Here is a 21,818-nt window from a genome sequence, read left to right as displayed (position 1 = left end):
AAAAATAGATTCTACAAACACATTGAATGAATTAAACCGTCTAATTCATTTTATTATCATGTAAATGTGAAAAAACAAATGATCATTTGATAAAATAATCTATTGTGAGATAAAAAAAGATATATACTTTTGTGAATTTTGTATAATATTAATTTAAAAAAAAATTTGATTTTACGAAAGGTCAATAACTTTTATAAACGCCTAGTTATCAGATTCATCCATAAATATTTTAAATAAATTATAAATAAAAATAGTGTATATTTTAATGGAACTATTAAAATTTAATAATATGTTTATTGTTAAGTTAAAATTTTTAAGAATTGAACGTGAATTAAAATAAAGCCTAAAAAAAATCTCTTGTGACGTCAATTTTAGTAACAAAAGTCTATATTATACACACATATAGAATTAGGTTGTTTTTTCTTTTTGTAAATAACCTGCTCTATAACCAACAATAATAGGTGTTGATGAGTGTACTGTTGCTTAATGAAGATTGGGGTTTTTATGTTACAGAATTAAGTTCATATACCTTACTGTTACATCACCCTAAGTTGATGTACCATTGTGAAAATTACCCAAATTGAATTCCTATTTACGATATAATTTAAGATTTCTCAAACACCAACAAGAAATAAACAGAGTTATATGCGCGCTATGCAAAGAGCAAAAAATCCATTCACCACAGTAGTTTCAAATTTTCAAGTAAATTTATCGTTTATGGAAATTAACAAAGTTTAAAGATCCCAATTAGGGATATTCCACTGTAATCTCTTGGTGTAAATAATTACATACAAATCAAAACAGTCATCTCTTCTTTACCCTTAAAGTTTGTAAGATTTGGGTTAAGCTCAAATAACCATTTATATTATATAGAGAAGCCAATCCTTATTCATAAAATAATCTCTTTTAGAAAAACAATAAGCAGAAAGGAGGAGCTTATAAGATATCAACATCCAAAGAAGAAGAAATGTAAAAGCCATCTTAATCACTCCAGCAGAGAAGCATGACAACACATCTTTTTATGAGATAAAGCCTACCTCTTCCTTCTCTGAGCAACCCACTAAACCCTTTATTATATGATAATCTTTGCTTAGAATCTCCAGCTGTAGAATCTTTCATCTTCATGAGACTTCCCACTTTGAATTTGCAGGATTCCAACTGTTTTGATTCTCTCTTGCAATGTTCCAGAATGATGGTTTCTGAGGTTTTGGTGAGAGGTTGATCAGCTTGAATAATGAAGGATGATTGAAAAGAACTTGGAAGGCTGGCTTTAATTCTTATAGAGGAGGGGGTAATGAGTGTGGTCCAAGCTCAAAAGTGTCCACTGCAAGAACCAAACGTGGCTCATCAATGTCACACATAATGTCACCAGCCACTACATTTTGGGTCCCCAACCCCTCCCTAGAGTTCCAATTTACACAATGGATAGAATGTATTATAAGAATCCAAATAAATCTAAATCAATCTCTTTTCCCTCTGCTTTTTTTTTTTAATTTTTTGAATTAATTGATCAGCTCCAATTGAGCTTCTGTTATCTTCTTTTTCTTGCCTACTTTGTTATACCTCATGTGTGGGATGCTTGTAACTTCCAAGGAGGTACAAAAGCCAGGCAATTTTCAGTCTTTTAAAGCTTTTATTTAAGGCTAGATTGAAGATTTCAATTAATTTTAGATGAAAAACAAGCATAGTTTAGATTGCTAGATGTGGAAACATCAAACCACTAATGTACGATTTCTTTTTCCAACTCTTATCCTTACGTTTAATACAAAGTAAATAATGAGTAGTTATATTATTCTAATATCAACTTCTGTAGTTTTTTCTGTTGTACCAAAGAAAAAAAAAACGCTTCTTGGACAGAAAAAAAAGAAGAAGACAAATACTACAATAACAAAAGAATATTTTTAATTTAATTCTAATAATATTTAAAACTTTTTTTTACTCTTAAACTTATGTGTATAATTTTCAATATTATTGAGTTTCATTATATGTTTGTGTCCAATAATATTGAAAATCATGTATATAAATTTGAAGTGTTAAAAAAAATAAATATTGTTAAATTAATTTACAAATATTATTTTATTATTTTAAAAAGTTAAAATATGTGAATTTAGTTTAAAATTTAATTTTCGCAATCCTTTAATTGTTGAAGAGAGAACTAATATTATTAACAAAAGAGTACATAGTTAAATTTAATAATGATAAATAAGAAAAAGACTAAAATAAAAATATTTATTTTAAAGGATTATCCTATTAATTAAATAAAATTTTAAAAATTATAATATAATTTTATTGTTAATTTTTTAAATCTAATTTATTTTTTTAATTAAAATGGTGACTAATTTTAAAAGTTTAATTTTATTGGTCAAGAAAAAAAATACAAATATAAAACTAACTTTTTCTCTTCAATAGCCCTTTGGCAAAAAGCAAGTAGAAACTACTTTCAACATGTGTTAAGATTTTTACAGTAAAACGCAAGGCCGATAATGAACATTTTATATATAAAATATCAGTTGAAAATCGATGGAAATGCTCAATCCCCTCTCTCCCACATCCACATTCCACAACCCAAAAGAAAGGTAAAAAGATAATAGACAAAAACACAAGTCTCTGTAAATATAATTTCCAACTGCTTTAAACTAAATTTCTCTTTTAACTTCTACATTCTACTGCTTCTTCGTCTCACCATTGACAAGGAAGGTAGCGAGGCAGCAATTAGATACACGCCGACTCAAACTAACCTTTAGCATAGAAAAGATATAAATGACTAGAAACAGTAGTATAAAATTGAGATTTAAGACTTACCATTATTACTTAAGAATGACGGTAGTTGAAATTTGAAAGCAGCATAGTCTTCAAGTCATCAATATCCTTTAGCAACTTCTCATTCTCATGGTTTATATTCTGTATCTCAACATGTAAAGCTGCAATTTAACAACTTGTAGAAGATCACTAAAAACTCGATAATTGATCAACCAGATTTAATTGTTAAATATTTATATTTCAATGCATAACTCTCCCACGAATTAATAGTCCAAGAAATATAAAAAACATAGGTAAGTTCTAACAGTAAAACATTTATGGTATCTAACTGATAATTGAGTAACTTTAATCCTAATTCAATGAAATCAAGCGGCGAAAATCAAAACGTGAGGAGCTGCATGCTCAAATCTTCGTTGTGTTTTTGAAAAGGATATCAATTTGAATTCTGAAAGTAAAATCTTAGATTTGTTATGTTTCAAATAAAGTAAAGAACGATGCTTTCAAAACATCAAGACGAAGTTAGATGACAGTTCTTAAATCCGGACTTTAGTTTACAGAAAAATGACACGATTTGCAATCAAAAGTAAACTATCCAACTAAATAATTAAATCAACAGCATTTAACTATTATTATTTTTTAAAATCACTTTGGTTCTTTGACAGAACTGGACTTTCTAGCACTTGCTTTTGTAGATCGGAAATACTCGCGTTTAGTGAGAGAATGTATCATTTACATCACCCTACTTAGTTCCTTCAACACCTTAACAATATATGTTTGGATAGAATGAACCCTAAACAGGGAAAAAACGAAGATGGAAAAGAACCTTGGGAAGATATATTTGGATTTATGAAGCACATCACAAGGATTCCTTCACTCAAACAAAGGTAACAACCTACATAAATTTCAAGTATGACCATAGCCTTATTCTTTTGTCTAGACAAATTCGTTATCAAAGAATCCCATCAAATACCAGGATTGAATTAGTCAACCAAGAATGCAGAAATGTAGAATATGTAATCATATTTTTTAGCTATGTTTAATGTTGTAGTATAACCAAAAGATCTAAAGCGATATTTGGTACAATTTTCTATTCAAATTCAATAGAAAATATGATTATGGTAAAACATTGCATAAATGCTTGTCCAATGGCTATAGTGGCTAGGAAGAAAAAAAAAATCAAAATAAATACTATGAAAAAAAGAGGGGCTATAACCCCTAGATTGAAGCAATGAAACCTTCAAACATAAAAAGTTAAGGACATGCTTATTATGTGGAGTTGTATTACCGGAGTTCGAATCCTGAAGATCCAGAAGAACTTCTTCCACAAATGCCAACATTGAGTTCTTCAAAGAATCATTTTTCTGTTCCAAGAGACGGATTTCATTTTCGAAAAACTCTTTTTCTGACAACAGTTTCTTGAGTTCATCATTTTCTCCTTTGTCAATCTCCCTCTGAAATTCTAGGCACTCCATTGCAAACCGTTCTCTATGCAGAATTACAGTCAATATCAGTCTCTTCGCAAGAATAACATGAACCAAACTAAGATCCAACTATACTGATGCAGAACCAGCTTAACGTAAACACGAAGTGAACTGAGTTTACGAAAAAGAAAAACAAAGAAAAAGAAGAATAAAGAATTGAATTTGCACTAGACTAACTCACTCAAAAATTAAACTAATTTAAGTGGAGCTGGTTCAAGACCTTTATAAGGGCACGTCAAGTCTAACTCACTAAAAGCTTGATCAAGGGATGAGTAAGCTTGATCAAGGGATGAGTGCCCAAGAACCAGGTCGTTCACGTAACCACATTACAAAATGACCAAATTCAAAAACAATAAGGAATTCCAGTACTTTTTTCTTTTGGAAAAAAAAAAAAAAACCTCCAAGTTTCAAAAATTGGAGAAGTTATAATAAAATTCACAGCTAGCAAAATTGACCTGGAAAGCCAGGTGAACAAATAAACAGATGAAACTTCTAAATTTTAGTCTTTGTGGTTATGGATCTTGTGAAAAGGCAAAAGATCCGTAGAAAATTTAGTTGCAGTTGTGATTCTAACATCTAAGCGATCTGTTCTTAATTTCCTACAACTCTGTGGAATTTTTAAATTAATTTTTAAAAATTAAATATATATAACACTTTTTTGAGAATAATATTATGTCACACTGTGGATATGCTGTGACAAAATTATAATGTCACATTAAAATTTAAATTAATATTTTAATCCTCAAATATCACCAATGATATCATTCTCTGGCAAGCATCTCTGGCATTTGGGCCGGCATGCAACAGATAATGTCTAACCCCTCAATACTTAAGATATAAATACTACTTCAGACCTTTTTGTGCTTGTGAGAAAACAGGTTTCCTATCCAAGAAGTTTACTTATAAGATCTCGAAAGAGTTTTCAAGTTACATATTAATGTTACTTCAAACCAGTCAAAGATTAGCACATCAACCATTAAATTCTTAAAAGCCGTAGGCTTGACGTTAGTTGCAGAAGGATGGAATTTCATCATAAATGTCACTAAAAAAGAATGCTCAACAGGATCTTTATTTTTTGTTCTAAGACATACAATAAATTTCATCACTCATATGACATTGCTGCACTGGAAGCTAAAAAACAATGTAGAAGCTTCAAAATCTTTTATTTTTGAAACTGTAAAAATAAATAGGACTCAATTAAGATAATGCAGAACTGAGAAAGATGCAAGGAAAAATGCCAGACTGCCATTTTGGATTTAGCAAGGCCAGGTTGTTTAGAAGCCTTTGTGGCCCAAAAATAATACAAAACACAGAGGAATAATCCCAAAGGAAATTAGACCAACAATGCATAAATGCACATATTCTTGAAAAGAAAACTGCACGCTCCAAGAACACGTAAGTCAGTCAATTACCGCTTATTGTTCATTCTTTTAAGCATCTCCTCTCGCTTTTTCCTTAGACTAGACAGTTCCTCCTCCAATAATTTGGCAGATTTTCTTGATTCGTCTACACAATTATTTCAACAAAAATTAGGACTGTTTCCTTTCAGATATTGATTCAAGGTTACGAGAAAAGGAATTACTTCTGACGGATATTAATCCGATTATGTCAAATTGAGAGACGTAAAGCGTCTTAGTGAGCTCCGATTCTCTGGAGGCCAAGGTGGATTCGTACTCTGTACATTTCACGATCTCTGATTCGATCTCTCGCGTTACTTGAATATTCGCCTCAATTTCTTCATTTACCTTAAAAGTTGTTGATTGAATGGGGAAAATTAAAAAAAAAATCAGTGAAGAATCACTGAAGATGATAAGAGAACCCTAGATTAGTAATTGCGTGTAAGAGAAGATTAGAGCAGAGCAGAGAAGAGAACTTGATCTAGCATGTCCTTTAGAGCAGAGATTTGGCAGAGAATCACGCCTGAGTCGTCCATGGCGTTCTCTCTCTCCTTTGCACTTCTGAGATCCCGCCCTTTTCAAGTTTAGCCCGTCAAATGGAATTTTCATTATTAAATTATGAAAAATTTAATGTCTGATATTTAAATATTTTATTGATTAATTATTATAATAATTTTAATTATTTATATTTCTTTATTAAAATGTGAAATAAAACCATTATATATTACAATTTTTTAGTGTGAAGTATGTTTTTTAAATTTATTTGATTTACTTAAACTGTAAATTTTATTTAAAAAATATAATTTAATATATTTATCTGAATTCCCATGCAATTTTTTTTTATTTTTTAAAATAAAAATTTTCTTTTAATCCATATCACTATTTTGGAATGGTAAAAGAGCTCAATTTTAGAAAACTGAATTTGATTTTAATGATATAAATAGATTGAAAATAACATTAACACACATTATAAAATTTTAACAAATAATTACTTTATTTAATCTTTTAGGAGATTTTAAATCAAAAGATACCTTCTGTATTTTTGGCTCAAAAGCAAATTGGAATCTTTAGTAATTTTGAAATCTTAACTTCAACTAAACAAAACATGTGAGCATTTTCAATAACTTCAGCTAATTTTGACCAAGCCTTGACCTACTAATAAATTAGCTGAAAAGTCAAATTTACGAATAAGACAAAAAATACTAAATATTTTCTATCGTTCTAAATATTAAAATATTATTAAAAGGCCAAAATTCAATACTTAAATTAGGCTTTTATTTGCCTTTCAATAATACTTTAAACAGATTTATACGAAAAAAATGACGTCGTATAATTCAAAGTAAATTTGAATTTTTAGCCAATTCATTATTAGGAGGTCAAAGATTGGTCAACGATATACATCCAAATACTCGAAACAAGAGCTAAAAAGATAGAATTAAAGCTCCAAAAGCTCCATCCCCACCTTGTTAAACAGGTCTAGTCAAGAGAACAAGTCATGGAGAACTACTCCAGACTGGTTACATTAACAACTTACCATGCGACAGCTCAACACATCCATTTTAAGTGTGTCTCAATGTTGTGAGACATCTTGTAGCAAAACTGAAGCTGATGAGCTCATCACAAAAATATCACCCAGATGAAATACCACACATCTTCCCAACCAGAAAGGTAGTTTAAATGGATAATTTAATATCAATTTGATGTGAATATCCACACCACCTATAACCGTGCTTGGCAAATTGTGAAAACACACAACACTTATAAAGGATAGGATACTACACTGCAATACATGGTTCCTTGAAAGCAGCTGTAAAAGCATAAAACTATGCTATGCAACCTTTTTTTTTCCCCTAAAAAGTTTTGAGAAAATCAACACCTTAAAAAGTTTTGAGAAAAGCAACACCTTGAAAAGTTCTGCAATCCCACCATATGTCGCAGTGAAAACCAAGTACAATAACCAAGTCACCTGTCTTGTTCTTGTTTATATCTTCATACAGGATGATGGCATTCAACCGTTCCTTTTAATGGGGCCATGAGTTGTTTCTGGCTAAATATTAATGTGAGACTTCTTGTGATGACATGGTCCTGCAGAAAGACAACGACCAACAAGTATTAAAACTGAAGAATTGGCAGAAACAAAGAGAAAGAATACATTAGATAGATGAGAAACACAATAGCAATGAATACTGTCATTTCAAAAACTAATTCAACTCTTAACTATTTGGCAAGACCAAATGAAATATGGCAATACATATGGCTGAATATTAACAATTAAGCGAAATTTCAATAGTTGATCCCGTAGCTCTTCTATTTCTTATTCAGTACATTTCCTGGTCCTTTATGCCATCTTGTGTTTTTCAGCAGTACAGGCAAATAAGGAAAAGGAAAACAGGCAATAGCATCCAAAATATTTATATGTTATCAAATTCATGTACTACCTATATGATAAAGCATGAAATTTGTTTAAAGGAACATAGCAACTCATATGCCAGTATGAAATTATTTATTTCTTGAACTCTTTGATTTGGTTGGTTCTGGTGAATATAAATAGCCCCACTTACTCTTCCCACCTAAAGTATTTTACACTTGCCTAGCTGAATGTCATTAAGTGGGAATATTTCTCATCCAATTCTAGAAGATCTAGAGGTCTATAGGTTACTTTCTTACTATAATTATGCCATAAAAAATATAACTTTTCCCCAGATGCAGTTCCAAGAAGTGCTCCCAGATCCTTCCAACCTTTTCTACACTTCTTTTGATGGTTATGAAGAATTCAGGTGGCCCTTCTCTTTAGTTACTTTGATGGTTATCTATAGTTCATGGTCACATCAACAAAAGCTCGTCTCGCACAATTTCAAAATAGCATATTTCTTTGAAATACTGGTCTCAGATTAATTATATGTATAGGCGCAAAATTACAACAGAATGTTCCTTAACTACTCCTCTCCCTTTCTTACTTGAGAAGTAAACACAACAAAATAAAATAAGCCCCAACACAGTGCCTGTACATAAGAACCAAAATTTATAATTTAGCAAGAATGAGAGAGTTTGGCACTGTGGATTGTGCTGCTGTGCACAACTTCTAGAACCAAAATGCAGTTGCCCTGAGAAGCTTCTCTTTTGCTTCTCCACAAATGAGGGAGAATAGAACATCAACAACCTCCATCAAATTCTCTACAAATCTAGTATATTCATTATTTTCGCATAAGTTCTCAATAGTCAGTAAGTACCATCTCGAAAGGTTTTCACTTAAGCTGGTGTCAATGAGTCTAGAGTTCTCTAACTTGTCTTTTAGCTTGGTTAAGTTGCCTATAAATATGACATTGAATCCTTTCTAGGGTCATGGAAGTAAGAAAAAACAAAGATGAGATAAGAGACCAAAGAAATAAATAGAAAGAGTGGTGAAATGTCGTACTGTTGTGAAGTATAGCAAAGTATACGTATTCTTATATTATCTTTCCAATGACAAAGGTAATAGTATATAGTAATTGTTAAGTGGAATTTTATATAATGTGACACTGAAGCAAAATTTACTCACAGCATCAAATTATAGAGTTAATATGGCAATGCGCATATAGCATGCAAGAAAGTAGACTTTTTATAGCAACAAAATTTCAGACAAAAAATTATGACTCATTTTAACTCCCAATACAACTCTAACTCATTTTCGCCCGATCAATATTACATGATAACATGACTTCACCACTGTTGCAGAGTACTTTCACTTACACTTCAATTCTTCTATGATTCTCATTTCTGCACAAAGCTCAAAGAACCCAGCATATTTATATGCAAATGAATTAGCTAGAGAACATGATAGGAGAACTCTAAAATACAGGTCCCTCATCAAAATTGGTAGTTGCAGGCCACGGAAAGGAGTTGTTCTCTTTCTCGAAAGTATCTGTTGAATCACTTTCTGAACGAAGTGATGGAAGTAGGAGAATATGGTCAAACTCCTTTTTACTCCAGCTAGACAGATGTGGATAGGTATTTATTTGAATCATTTGATATTTTACAAATTTTCACTAGAAATATAAATCAAAATCCTCATTCATTTCATATGCACACCAATCCAAATGGACCCTTCTAGTTTTTACTCATTTGCAAGAAATGATTTCAAGCATGCCTAACAACAGAAAATATCAAAGGTAAATCTAAAAATTGCAAGAATTTTGCTATGATTATGATGAAATTGGTGGTGGGAAAATGCTGAATGTAATACCTTTGCTTAAAGGATGAAGTATAAAAAGAAAAGAACATCCACTATAAGAGCAAAAATTAATAGATAAGAAATCAAAGAGTTATTGTTACTTTCAAAATTTATAAAGCAACAAAATAAAGAAACAGAAAGGGCAATAGCCAAGGCAGATAAATGCGAATTCAAAAACTGAATCAAAATCCAAAATAACAGCTCTAAATCCCTTACCTGCTTGTTTTTCAGCGTGGTGGGTTTACTTTCTTTTTTATTTTTACTTTGCATCCGTTTTCTCAGCAACCAAACAGGGATAGTTCAAAAAAAAAAAAGGGAAAAAAAGAAGAAAGAGAGACAAAACTAGATGGAGTCTTCAAGCTGATTCAACTTCTTTTTCTTCTTCAATTCATTCTCGTATTGTTTCAATCTCTCGTTCATCTTCTCCTGTATCTCAACAATAAATAAATAAAAGAATACCAAATTAACAAAAAAGTAGATTAAGAAAAACATAAAGACTACTATCTCAGTTGCTGAAAAGTACTAAAAGGTTAAAATTATAAAAGTTTCCAACTTTCGAGCGAGTTTCTCAGTAACCAAACAGAAGACAGAGTGAAAAATTGAAACCTTGTAAGCGACTTCGACGCGGTGCATAACGTAGAAACCTAGCATACCACCGAGAATTGTGCCGGTGATGATGCGAATGTAACCCCATTTCAACGAATCCAACGCCATAGTAATCTCTCTCTCTCCTCCTTAGACCTCTGAACTCAGACCTCGGTCCTTCCCCTCGGAGACCACGAGCACCTTCAGTCGCACTGATTTTGTTCCTCTCCTCATCTTAAACGCAGCGTTTAGGTTTTCTGGGGACTTTACTTTTATACATCTAACCGGCGATCCCTAAAAAGTTATTACCACTCCAATATTTACGAACAATTTACCATTTAACCCCAAGAAGTTATCGTTTATAACAATTTGATCCTTATTTTTAAATCGTCGATTTAATCCCTCGATTTTGTTTATCTCCCATACTTAAATCATTCCGTTACTATTTAAGATAAATTATTATTTAATTTATATATATTATAATTATTTACTGTTTCATTATTCATTAATTCTTTTAAAAGGTTTATTTTATATAAGTTGTTAAATTTTTTTTTAAAAAAATTTAAGAGAAGTCAACTTACAGACATTGTCAAATGATATTAGTCGCATTGAAATGAGATTTCTAATTTTTTAAGTATTCGAGATTTGCAGAAAAATTAATTAATAAAAAATATTTTTTTTAGTTAAAAAATATTTTTTTAGTTAAAAAATATTTTTTTTAGTTAAAAAATATTTTTTTTAGTTAAAAAATATTTTTTTTAGTTAAAAAATAAATTATTTTAAAAAATTCTTCTTTAAAAAAATTATTTTTTTTTTATTTTGAAATCCTTATTAAAGTTATTTTTTAAAAAAATAATTTATATTTTATGTGAAAAATATTTTTTAACGAGATGTTTTATTTTTTATTATTTAATTTTAATATAAAAATAAATTTTATTAATAAATTTATATATAAAAGATTAAGTATCTCATAAAAAATAAAAAAATTATTTTTTAAAAATGATTTATTTTTTAATTAAAAAAATATTTTTTATTAATTAAATTTTTTGAATGTCCAAATACCAAAAAATATAAAAAAATATTTGCTTAAAAAATATTTTTTATAAAATAAACGGAATCTAAAACCTCTCCATATATATTTGTTAATAAATTTTATTTTTTAAACTAAAATTAAATAAAAAATAAGTTAATTCCTTGAAAAATATAAAAAATATTTTTCAATAAAAATATTTTTTAAATATAACTTATTTTTACAAATATTAATTTTAAAAATTTTTAACATACTTTTGGAAAATATTTTTGCACCCATAATTATTTTTATAAGCTTAATTTATATTAATCTAAAATTGACTCTAATTCATACTTGTGCTACTATGTATTTAATATTTTATAAAAACAATGTATTTTAACAATAATAACAATGAGAAGGAGTAAATGTACTTGTAAATATTTTAAACTAAAAATAAAAATATTTATGAGAATAATTTTTTATTTAATTGTAAACTTACTATCTTCACATAATTGAAAAATACTATATGTATTTACAAAAAATGAATTAAAGTTTTTTTTCCATTTCACTGTGCTCCTTTAGTATGATTTATTTATACGAAAAATATTTAAATTAAAAGAAAAGAAATGAATTCCTTTATTTTCAAATAAATTAATTATTAAAAAAATAAATTGAATTATTATAAATTATTTTATTTTAAATGAAAGGAATAAAAATTAAAGTAAATATTTATATCAAAATTTTACATTGAAGTAATTAAATTATATATATATATTTATATTGAAACTTTATATTAGAGTAATTAGATTATATACTATGTATATTTAATTTAATGATGCTATTAGGTCCAAGGTGATTATCTTTAAATCTATTTTCTTATGTTGTTTTGACTTAAATTTATATTAGACGACTTAAACTTATATTAGATTCTAGTGGGCTTTCATGTGATTCTGTAAGACTTATAAATATATTTTATAAATATATTTTATCTATTAATTTTATTGTTGGCATACAAAATTGTTTATAATTATAAATTATTGAATCATTCATTAGATTGATTTAGCTTAAAAACATTCAAACCAAATTCTATACAAATTTAAATAAATGTCTAAAATATAATTTTTTTCAAGGAAGCTCTTTGAAGGAAAATAACACCACCACCCTAACCTGCTCGATGTTAGAGTTTAATTCTAATAATTGAAAGGTGATACCTGAAAAAGGATTGCTAAAACCTATTCAATATTAGAACATACTTATCATTGTGTAGGATAAGGATATTGATCTTTGAAATCCTAGTCCCTTTATCATACAAGTTACAAACATCACCCTACAACAAGGATACAATTTTCTGACAAGAGTAAACCAATCGAGACAAGTCATGCTCTCCCGCAAAAACTAGTTGGGAAGGCAACCGAGACTTGTACCTTTCTGCTGCTAACTCTATAATTAATTACACTGGACTGGACTGGACTGTGTATATATCTACTAAAGTCTATCCAATCATGTACAACAATTTGGTTCTAAAGATACGATAAGTATGCCAAATTCAGAGAAGGCAGCACAACTACTTGAGCATTGTCCTCCTTATTACATGGTTTACTTCGCCTTTTCTCTTCGATCTCGACCCCTTCTGATTAAATGCTTGCTTCTGAGAAGGCTCCACGAGCAGCAAGCGTGACATCACATAGGCTAACAGTTCTTCATGGTGAGAGAATGTGAAGTCCAAGTGAGCATACCCATACTCTTTATACGATACATCTACACCAGCATCCTTCATCAACCTGTAATGTACTTTCACCATTGAATGCCGAATCACGTTGTCCTTCCTTCCAGCAACCAGATCAACAGGAATATCAATGAGCCCATAGTATTCGCCCAAGTCTAAAGGCTCTGGAGATCCATATGCCTCCATGTTGGCAGATGCACTTCCGTAATCATACATTATGAATTTTTTTGCATGTTTCATTTGTGCAAGGTGGTGTGCTACATAGAATGAAAGTCCCGGCATGTCATTCATGTTGTAGTGTGGCAATCCTAATACTCCTACCCAATTTGAACTGTCTCCACCGACGACATAACTCATTAGGGTTTGTACCAGCCCTCCAACTGCAGGGTAGTTGTGGAAGTCTCGAGCCAACTTGTTCACCAACATGCGGAAAAATCTTGTTGGTATGTACAAGCCAGGTATAATAGGTCCTAGAATAGGGGCCAGCAGAAGCAGCAGATATTCCATGGCTGTAAATGCCAGAGTGGAGTCGTGATGGAAACCAGCAGGCGATAATAGAATCAATCTTGCAAGTCTATGAGGCTTTTCTTCAATGCGGCGTGTTATAACATACATCAGCATGGCAGCTCCTCCCAGGCTATGGCTAATCGCACAGAGTTTGTAAGGCTGATCATCACTCATTTCTCCCTCAAGCTCTGGCTGGCTAATTTTCAGTTCTGCAGTTTTAACTTGGTGAATTTTCTCTATCATAGCTGGAATGTCCTCCATCCCATGCTCATTGATGGAATACCTCCAATACCTGCATCAATTTGTTACTTCCAATTAAGTCATCATCATCTTAATCGAGTACAAAAAAGAAACTTTTCCTTCCTGCATTTTTCATTGTCAAATATGGAAATGCGTTAAAGATGGTTGCCCGTTAAAAGGTCACCACAATACCAATATTGACTTACTTCCGTGAGGAAATGTTCTTGTCAACGTGTTCCCGAGAAACCAAACCACGAAAATTCCCAAGGAAAACATCAAACCCTGCATAATAAGGAAACAGCAGCATGTTCTTCAATTTTAATAATAATAATAATAATAATGTATCAGAAGATGCACATAGTCTTGAGGCAAATGTTACCAACCTTGATCATATGCTGCAAAAGCTGGAGAGCCAACAATCCCATTAGACACCCAACTGGCCGACAAGTAGAAAAGAAGTGAATACATGAGAAGGATCAAGAAGATGAATAAAGAATGAACCAGCAATAAATCTAATTAGACAAAATTTAACTGCACAAGCTTAAAATGATAGGGTAAATTAAAAAGGAACCTTATAAGAGGAGACTAACAAATCTAAGAGGATGAGATCAAACTCATAGTTGCATGGGCATCTTTATTGGAGAAAAGAGGATAGTTACTAATACATTCCTAACTTTAGGCTCTGTTCGCAGAATGGCAAGAAAACTCATACTCAGAATGACCAAGTATTTTTTGCATTCATAGAGTCTGAAACACATGCCAATTCCAAAAATTTTCTCATGAACAATGTTGAACTTTGTTAGGAAGTGTATTTGATTTGACCACATTCTATTCAAGAAAAGCATCAGTATTCAGTAAATACCTTCCTTTTATTAGTTCCAATTGTTCCCAGACTGGCAATAGTCTGAACTCTGCACTCTCAACTCTAAGCTAAACAAATGACCTTGTTCAATAGAACTACACTGATTCACTCCATTTTTAGCCAAATAATATACATAAAGGCTACAGAAGCATAAGAAGCTCCCAGAAAATTTATGTTTCTAATGCTACTATCTCCAGTATTTCATAATTTCAAACACTTTTCCCCTTCTTATACGTTATAATTATACTTTATATATACACTAAAAAGAAATCCCTATCCCTAGATTTTGAAAAATGTATTAAAACATCCTCACATAATTAAATCGTTAACAATTAAGTAATTCCGTTCTCTTTTCCGTTAAAAAGAGATAAAAGATGAGAGATGAAATTTTTAAAACCTAATTTTGCCTTCTTCAATCTCAATTTATCGTCATTCCCATAACTAGCAAAGAAATCACAAACTTGTTGGAGACTCACCCTCACAGATTAAAACCAAATCAAACACCATTGAGATAAGGAGACTAATCCTCTATCATTTAGTCCTACGGCAAAATGGGCAAAGTCTAAATTTGAAGATTATTTGTTGTGGAGGAGGAAGACGCTCAAGCACACAATTTGAAGCTTCAAAATAAGAATAAGCTCAATTTCAACCTCAAGCACACCAAGAGAGAAGGTAGATTGTGTGGTGATAGGAGTAGGTGTTGTGGGCATAGCACTGGCAAGAGAGCTTGCTCCCAAAGGTAGAGAGGTATTAGTGGTGGATTTCGCCTTGACATTGGCGTCGGTACCAGCTCTTGCAATAGCCAAGTCATTCATGCCGGCATCTATTACCTGCCCAATTCCCTTAAGGCTTTGTTTTGAGTGAGGGGAAACATCGATTGTGGAAAGGGGTAATGTGCCCCTTATATGGGCCATAGGCACTCCTCCCCTTGAGCTAGCTTTTGGGATGAGTGAGGCCTGGCCCAAATTTAATATGGTATCAGAGCCTCCCCATCCGATGTTGGGCGCCCCATAAATGTGCCACGTAGAAATTCTGGGCGTGAGGGGGTGTGTTGAATCCCACATCGGTTGTGGAAAGGAGTAAAGGAGTAATGTGCCCCTTATATGAGCCATAGGCACTCATTCCCCTTGAGCTAGCTTTTGGGGTGAGTTAGGCCTGGCCCAAATTTAACATGGTATCAGAGCCTCCCATCTAATGTTGGACGCCCCATAAATGTGCCACGCACCAGTAAAAATTCTAGGCATGAGGGGGTGTGTTGAATCCCACATCGATTGTGGAAAGGGGTAATGTGCCCCTTATATGGGCCATAGGCACTCCTCCCCCTTCAGCTATCTTTTGGGGTGAGTTAGGCCTGGCCCAAATTTAACCATTCTTATTGCTCTGAACATGGGATTCTGCAAATTCAATCTAGAAACCAAAGATATCGAAGAAAGAAAACAACCAGATCTAAAGCCATAAAATTTTAGCTAAATCTTAAATTAGAAGTACAATGCCGAGATAGTAGATCCGGATATGCAAAAATTACAAATGGGTATTATTAGAAAAGTGACGATAGAGAAAATGCAGTCAAATTTTCTCGAGAAAGTGAAAGAAAATGCACTGATGTGTTATGAGTTATGTTCACTTATTTGCTAATTCTAGTGATATGATTTGATTACAGATTTTAGGCATAAATTAAAATTCTTAATTATTTGTATGATTATTCTTTGATTATTTACTTCCTGTTTAGTTGTAATTCTATGTGTAGAAATAGTCATGTAAAGCTCCTATAAAGATTAATAGTGAAATACAAGAATACCACAAGTCAATCACTGATTTTGCCCCTTCAGCCTTTATTGGTTGCAATCCGTCGATCTCGTTGGTCTTGCATGTGATCAAGGAGTTCTTTAAAAGCTGGCCTAATGTGGTGCTGTGCAGGCTTAGTTAACAGTTTAATTATGTAAGGAAATTTTAATACAATTTTCAAAATTGAAGGATTCATTTGTTAATAATAGCAAAAACTCAGGAACTAAACAGTAAATTTTCCTTTTTAAAATTGGATAATCTTTTTTATTAGAATGTCAGTCCAAACAATACCTCCTCCACGCTACTACGCCATGCATATTTCCATCCCTGTCAAACACCCATTTAGGGGTTTTTTTAATATAAATGTTTAGAAATGTTAGTTTAAAAATATCTATGACATTGTTACTATGATATTGTTTCTATAAGCTTTTTTTTCTCCTCTAACCTCTACCCTAAATCACTGTTCAAAGGACCAATAATTTTGGAAAAGAAACCATTCTGTTTTATGTTATACCAAGAGGGAATATCATTTAAATGTTTTCATATAACTTCAATAAAATCTAATAAAATTATTAAATGTAAAAGAGAATCCATATCTTCTCTTAAATAAATACTTTAATAATATTAATTTATAAAATATAATGTCTTAATAAATTACAACCAATCAATACTGTTGATACACTGCAATTATAATATGAGAATGAAAATTATTTTTCTATCAAAAAAATCATCCCTAATTGTTCATTTCAGACTATTAATAATGAAATTATAGCACTATAATTTTTTTTTTCCATACTACATGTATACATACAAAAATTTTGTTTACATTCTTTTAACAGTAATTTGCATGTTTAGCATCAACCAGTGAAATTTCCATGGAAATATTTAATTATGGCACTTGGATTATCCGTCATTTTATCCAACCCACCACATATTTACAATCATAGTAAGCCCAAATATTATGCATTATTTGCTTCCTATCAAATTATTAGCCTAATGATATAAATTGTTGGGTGGATTGTAAGTAGCCAGAATTGGACAAGAATCGCATGAATTGAAGGTGAATCATTACAAATTGATCGATTCATAAGAGAAGGGCAGCAAATGGCCATTCAAAAGAAAAGAAAGGGAAGAAACAAAAAGCCCAAGAGAAGGCAACAAGTTTATGAAAGAATAATTGGCAGATGGTTAATTGTTTTGTTTTAAATTTTAACTTGCTAGCTTGATACTTTGAGCTTGGCCCAACAAAATCATTAGGTTCACATTGATTTTATATTTAGGACATGGTTTGGAATTAAAAAGAAAGACACACACACACACACATCCCATCTACAATTAAATTTTTTATATCTTTTTAATAAAATTAATAGGTAATATATATAAATGTATGCATATTGCTTTCAATTCATTTTTCAAGAGTTTTTTTTTTTTAAAAAAACTTACCTAGTCCTTTCAGATATTTATGATTGATCATACTAATTAACTACCAGTGATATTTTTAATTAATTCATACCAAATCAGTTACTTTTCTAATCATGTAGACAAATGTTTAATTCATAACATCAGGGCTATAATTGGAGATACCATTATTTCTGGTACAGAAGTTCCTTACTTTTCTAAAATTTCTAACATCTTTTTGTTTTCCACCATCCAAAAGCATTAGTTAGATACAAAATTTATTATGTGTTATGGTGATAATACAGCCTTTTCATTTACAAACATAAAATAATAGGCACAATGCCTTGCACACTCCTAAGTTTAGAAAAAATATACCTTTAAACTAAGGTACAGGTGTGCAAATATGCATTTAGCCTAAAATAATATCAAAACCACAATATGCTCTGTTGTTAACCCTTTCCTTTTATATTGTATTATAGGTGCAAACTTACTGTCTAAATTTTGTTTACAATAGAAATTACAAGAATTAGTAAATCTAGGACCATAATAAGTAAATTTTAAACCTCTTTGAAGAGTTGAAAATTATATTTAATTAAGTAGATATAAAAAAAACAGTTAAAATATATATAAAAAAGCACTAAATAGAAAAATAAAACTAATCACTATATTGTGAAATCATATGCTTAATCATTATAAAATAAAGTTCTGATAAAAAAAAATCTAAATTGACACATCTGCAACATTTTGCAGGCAATTCTGCTTTATGAAGTATGAACTAACTAACCAGAGAGAGAGAGAACTTACCCCATAGATGAATCCAAGATCCCATGTTGAAGGTAAAGCGCTTTTCGTGAATCACGTCTGCATCATCAAAAGAGCAGGTTTGCTGATTCAGGCACTAGTTGTTTAAGCAATCACAACTTGTTGGCTGGAGAAGAAACAAACAAATACCTGGGAATTCTTTCTAAAAGAAGAACATATCCGTCTGAAGTGATCACGCGAATTGCTTCATATGGGTATCTACAACAGAAAGAAAAGGGAAAACCAGGAGAGCATAAGTGGCTAAACACGAAGAGCGGAAGGACCAAGTTAAGTTGACTAGAAGTGCACTTACCCAAGCTCTGTTATTACATCCTGACATGTCCGCGCATCTGTGTTCAGAGACTGGTGGAAAGTAGTTTTCCTTTCTGTGGGAGTTGGATCATCCTCCCCAAGTGTAGCAGTGGGAACAGATGTATCTGGCACGCCATTAGTATCTTCATGGCCACTTCTCTGACCTGAAAACCATCTGTATAGTACTCTCAAAACTTCTGATGGAGAAAGAAGAAAATGTGCAGCTTTGTGGAAAAAATCAAAAATTGCTTCTATGAATATCTCAATTGCCAAATGAAGATCCTGTTGTTGAAAAAAAAAAAAGCATGAGAAATTGCACATTAATGACAAGTGAAGCAGAGAGAAGCAGAAAAGAGAGAAAAGGAACAAGGATAGGTAATATATTGAAGTTCTTGATGAAGCACCTCAATGACTCCACGTCTCCTGTCAGTTGTGTGATGAATGACATGATCCTTTGGATTATGACCTCTCCTAATAGAATGTAATCGTGAAGGCATATGGCTTCCCCTCAAGGAGGTTGATGACCCCCTAATGTAAAATAAACGACAAAGAAATAATGGTATCCCCAGCAAAAACCTCACAGGAAAGAGAATCCATGACAATAAGAGGGTAGTGTATCCTGCCCAATACCCGCTGTTCTTCCTGAAAGAATTTGCTCGCGAGACTCGTGAACTTTGAGATAATGGTGATGCAGGGCATAATCCATCACTATCTTCTTCTGCTGATGAATAATCCTCACTTGAAGAATCAGAATCCACTGATAGATCATGTATGAATTTGTTGAAAGAGGACACTCCACTATAATCATCAACAATCCGCCCCCAAATCAGCCAAAAAAGAAAAGAAATAGAAGGAATATCAACACCAATTAGGAGTCCCAGTATAAGCTAGCTATAAAGCAAGAAACAACATGTGGATATTATAATAACCATAAATTTGAGTAAAGTTTAAGTACGAAAAGTTAATCACAGGTAATAATAAATGTCCCTCCACCCCCTGCAATAGAAATCTATAATAAGAACAGAGTCTCTTAAATAGTCAAGTCCAATGCAATCCCCCTACTTCCCTCAACAGCAGTATAGTTTTACTTCACAAAGTTGTACTCACAATAGGGACATTAAAAATTTCCAACAAAAGCATCAAATATACATAAAAGGATCATTCTAGAATAGCCAATTACAAATGGAAGATCTTAGTTGATCATTTATGTAGAAGATTTCAGTATTACGATCTAAACTTACTTCTCCATCCAGCGGGGGAATCGAGGCCCACGAACAGTTGGCCTAAGCTCCCAGCCATGAAGACCTTCAAGGATATTAGCCTTCCCTGGCAACAGTGTCAACAGGAGTGCTGATACTCCATTTATCAGCCTTACTATATTATGCAGAGACTCGTAAGTGAATGTCTTTACTGACCTGCACTAAAAGCCAAAACAAAAAACTTTTCTAATGAAGATGCACTAACAACAGCCAATAACTTGCTACCAACACCAAGCTTATAGCCCCTCTCAGAAGGGGGGAAATAATATGGATTAAAACATACCATTAACAAATATTAAAGAATTCAGATTTCAGAACCCTTTATTTTATTTTATTTTATTTTATTTTTTATAATTACAGCAGCATTGTTTATTAAGAATTCATCTGCATTACTCAACCACATTCTTCAGCTAAGAGTTAACCAATCTCTGTAGAAAGTTTCATTTCTAAGCTAAATTAAATGCCTACTATCAAATGAAATTCCCAGTAATAAAAATTTTTTTTAAGAAAAATAGCTAAAACATTTTCTTCGGAACCCCAAAATTAATCAGTCAGGCTGCAAATCGAACACCTTACAACAGTTGATCGGAGCCTCAAAATTACATGAATTAAACGATTACCAAACAAAAAACCAGCAGCAGCACTTAAAATTTTATTTCCAGAATAGCGAATGAAAAGTAAATAAAACCCTGACCATTAAATTCCAAAAAAAAAAAAATCAAAACCAACAAAATTATAAAAAAAATTCAACAATTCAAACAGAAACCATCAAAAGAACTTACAAACAATAATTAATTAAACAGCCACCAATTTTTAATTTTTTTTTAAAGAAGGTATCAAATGTGAATATATAAATGAACCTGAAGGTTTCGAAGAGGAGGGACTCACTCTTTGGTAACAGCAAGGACGGTATCAACGAATCGCTGCATAATTGATCTTCAGCGATTTCTCAATTTATTAGGGGAAATCTAAAATCGAAATCACAGCCAAAACAGAAAGAAAAAATCGGATAGTCAATAACAGAGAGAGAATTTAGAGGAAAATGAAATCCAAAACCGATTTACGAGGCGAAGCAACGGCGATTCTTTCTTTCTTGCCTTACGAAGAACGTCATTAATGGGAATTTGTAAAGGAGCTGATTTTATGTCGGGAGCACACGTGTTCATGTCTCATTGGACAGACGTGATAGGTGTCGCTTTCTTTTTGCGTTGTTAAGGACACGTGGTAATGAGTCAGTTCTGACTTCTGAGATAGTGGTGCGATGGGACATGGTTAATGTGTGCACATGTGGATAACCATTTAATCTGGATCGTAGATTCCACGTGGACGGCTACGATGGGCGTAGAAAGTTCCGGTCCAAATCCAATAAGGGTGTGCACATGATTGTACCAACCGTCAGAAATATTAATTATCCATAAAAAATTTTACTTTTTAGTTTATTAATATGAAAAAGAAGATGATTTTTTGAAAAATATATTAAAATATT

General features: G+C 31.7%; 3 protein-coding genes across 9 annotated transcripts; all 3 read right to left on the bottom strand.

Moving 5' to 3' along the window:
- Positions 1-291: 291 nt before the first annotated feature.
- Positions 292-6,380, bottom strand: LOC110623393. 3 transcript variants are annotated; one of them, XR_006349977.1, is made up of 6 exons: positions 6,115-6,380; positions 5,824-5,986; positions 5,654-5,747; positions 4,046-4,245; positions 2,803-2,901; positions 292-1,324 (listed from the first exon to the last, which is right to left on the bottom strand). XR_006349977.1 is itself a non-coding variant. In XM_021768324.2 (6 exons), the coding sequence occupies exons 1-5, from the start codon at positions 6,172-6,174 to the stop codon at positions 2,812-2,814; spliced, it is 627 nt and encodes a 208-aa protein (XP_021624016.1). In that variant the 5' UTR covers positions 6,175-6,379; the 3' UTR covers positions 293-1,324; positions 2,803-2,811. The 3 variants fall into 3 exon arrangements, 2 of the variants coding, with proteins under 2 accessions (XP_021624016.1, XP_021624024.1); XM_021768324.2 differs by having other exon boundaries at positions 293-1,324; positions 2,803-2,921; positions 6,115-6,379; XM_021768332.2 differs by lacking the exon at positions 292-1,324 and having other exon boundaries at positions 2,342-2,901.
- A 911-nt stretch (positions 6,381-7,291) lies between these two features.
- Positions 7,292-10,682, bottom strand: LOC110612769. Of its 2 annotated transcripts, XR_002487509.2 has the most exons (3): positions 10,455-10,682; positions 10,065-10,274; positions 7,292-7,723 (listed from the first exon to the last, which is right to left on the bottom strand). XR_002487509.2 is itself a non-coding variant. In XM_043954036.1 (2 exons), the coding sequence occupies exons 1-2, from the start codon at positions 10,560-10,562 to the stop codon at positions 10,191-10,193; spliced, it is 192 nt and encodes a 63-aa protein (XP_043809971.1). In that variant the 5' UTR covers positions 10,563-10,682; the 3' UTR covers positions 9,898-10,190. The 2 variants fall into 2 exon arrangements, 1 of the variants encoding a protein (XP_043809971.1); XM_043954036.1 differs by lacking the exon at positions 7,292-7,723 and having other exon boundaries at positions 9,898-10,274.
- Positions 10,683-12,664: 1,982 nt separating this feature from the next.
- Positions 12,665-21,443, bottom strand: LOC110624698 (gastric triacylglycerol lipase). 4 transcript variants are annotated; one of them, XM_021769959.2, is made up of 10 exons: positions 21,221-21,443; positions 20,315-20,488; positions 19,704-19,871; positions 19,478-19,601; positions 19,075-19,355; positions 18,912-18,980; positions 18,765-18,821; positions 14,299-14,351; positions 14,122-14,197; positions 12,665-13,967 (listed from the first exon to the last, which is right to left on the bottom strand). In XM_021769959.2, exons 1-10 carry the CDS (start codon positions 21,259-21,261, stop codon positions 13,007-13,009), a joined length of 2,004 nt encoding a protein of 667 aa, XP_021625651.1. In that variant the 5' UTR covers positions 21,262-21,443; the 3' UTR covers positions 12,665-13,006. The 4 variants fall into 4 exon arrangements, with proteins under 4 accessions (XP_021625651.1, XP_043809964.1, XP_021625660.1 ...); XM_043954029.1 differs by having other exon boundaries at positions 19,478-19,871; positions 20,315-20,493; positions 21,193-21,442; XM_021769968.2 differs by having other exon boundaries at positions 19,478-19,871; positions 20,315-20,493; positions 21,221-21,442.
- Positions 21,444-21,818: the final 375 nt, after the last annotated feature.

Source organism: Manihot esculenta, chromosome 1, assembly GCF_001659605.2.
Source record: "Manihot esculenta cultivar AM560-2 chromosome 1, M.esculenta_v8, whole genome shotgun sequence".
NCBI classification, from domain to species: Eukaryota; Viridiplantae; Streptophyta; class Magnoliopsida; order Malpighiales; family Euphorbiaceae; genus Manihot; species Manihot esculenta.
This window is presented reverse-complemented; position numbering and strand designations above follow the sequence as displayed.

What these genes read in the sequence shown, in the direction of transcription:
- LOC110623393 (XM_021768324.2), bottom strand. Translation starts at nt 6,174, where the DNA reads ATGGACGACTCAGGCGTGATTCTCTGCCAAATCTCTGCTCTAAAGGAC. An exon ending in CGGATTAATATCCGTCAGAA is followed by an intron (nt 5,748 to 5,823) that starts GTAATTCCTTTT and finishes ATAATTGTGTAG; the next exon opens with ACGAATCAAGAAAATCTGCC. An exon ending in AAAAGAATGAACAATAAGCG is followed by an intron (nt 4,246 to 5,653) that starts GTAATTGACTGA and finishes AATTCTGCATAG; the next exon opens with AGAACGGTTTGCAATGGAGT.
- LOC110612769 (XM_043954036.1), bottom strand. Translation starts at nt 10,562, where the DNA reads ATGGCGTTGGATTCGTTGAAATGGGGTTACATTCGCATCATCACCGGC. An exon ending in GCGTCGAAGTCGCTTACAAG is followed by an intron (nt 10,275 to 10,454) that starts GTTTCAATTTTT and finishes GTTGAGATACAG; the next exon opens with GAGAAGATGAACGAGAGATT.
- LOC110624698 (XM_021769949.2), bottom strand. Translation starts at nt 21,261, where the DNA reads ATGCAGCGATTCGTTGATACCGTCCTTGCTGTTACCAAAGA. An exon ending in ATCTTGGATTCATCTATGGG is followed by an intron (nt 14,352 to 18,764) that starts GTAAGTTCTCTC and finishes CTTGTCGGCCAG; the next exon opens with TTGGGTGTCTAATGGGATTG. An exon ending in TTTTGCAGCATATGATCAAG is followed by an intron (nt 14,198 to 14,298) that starts GTTGGTAACATT and finishes CTTATTATGCAG; the next exon opens with GGTTTGATGTTTTCCTTGGG.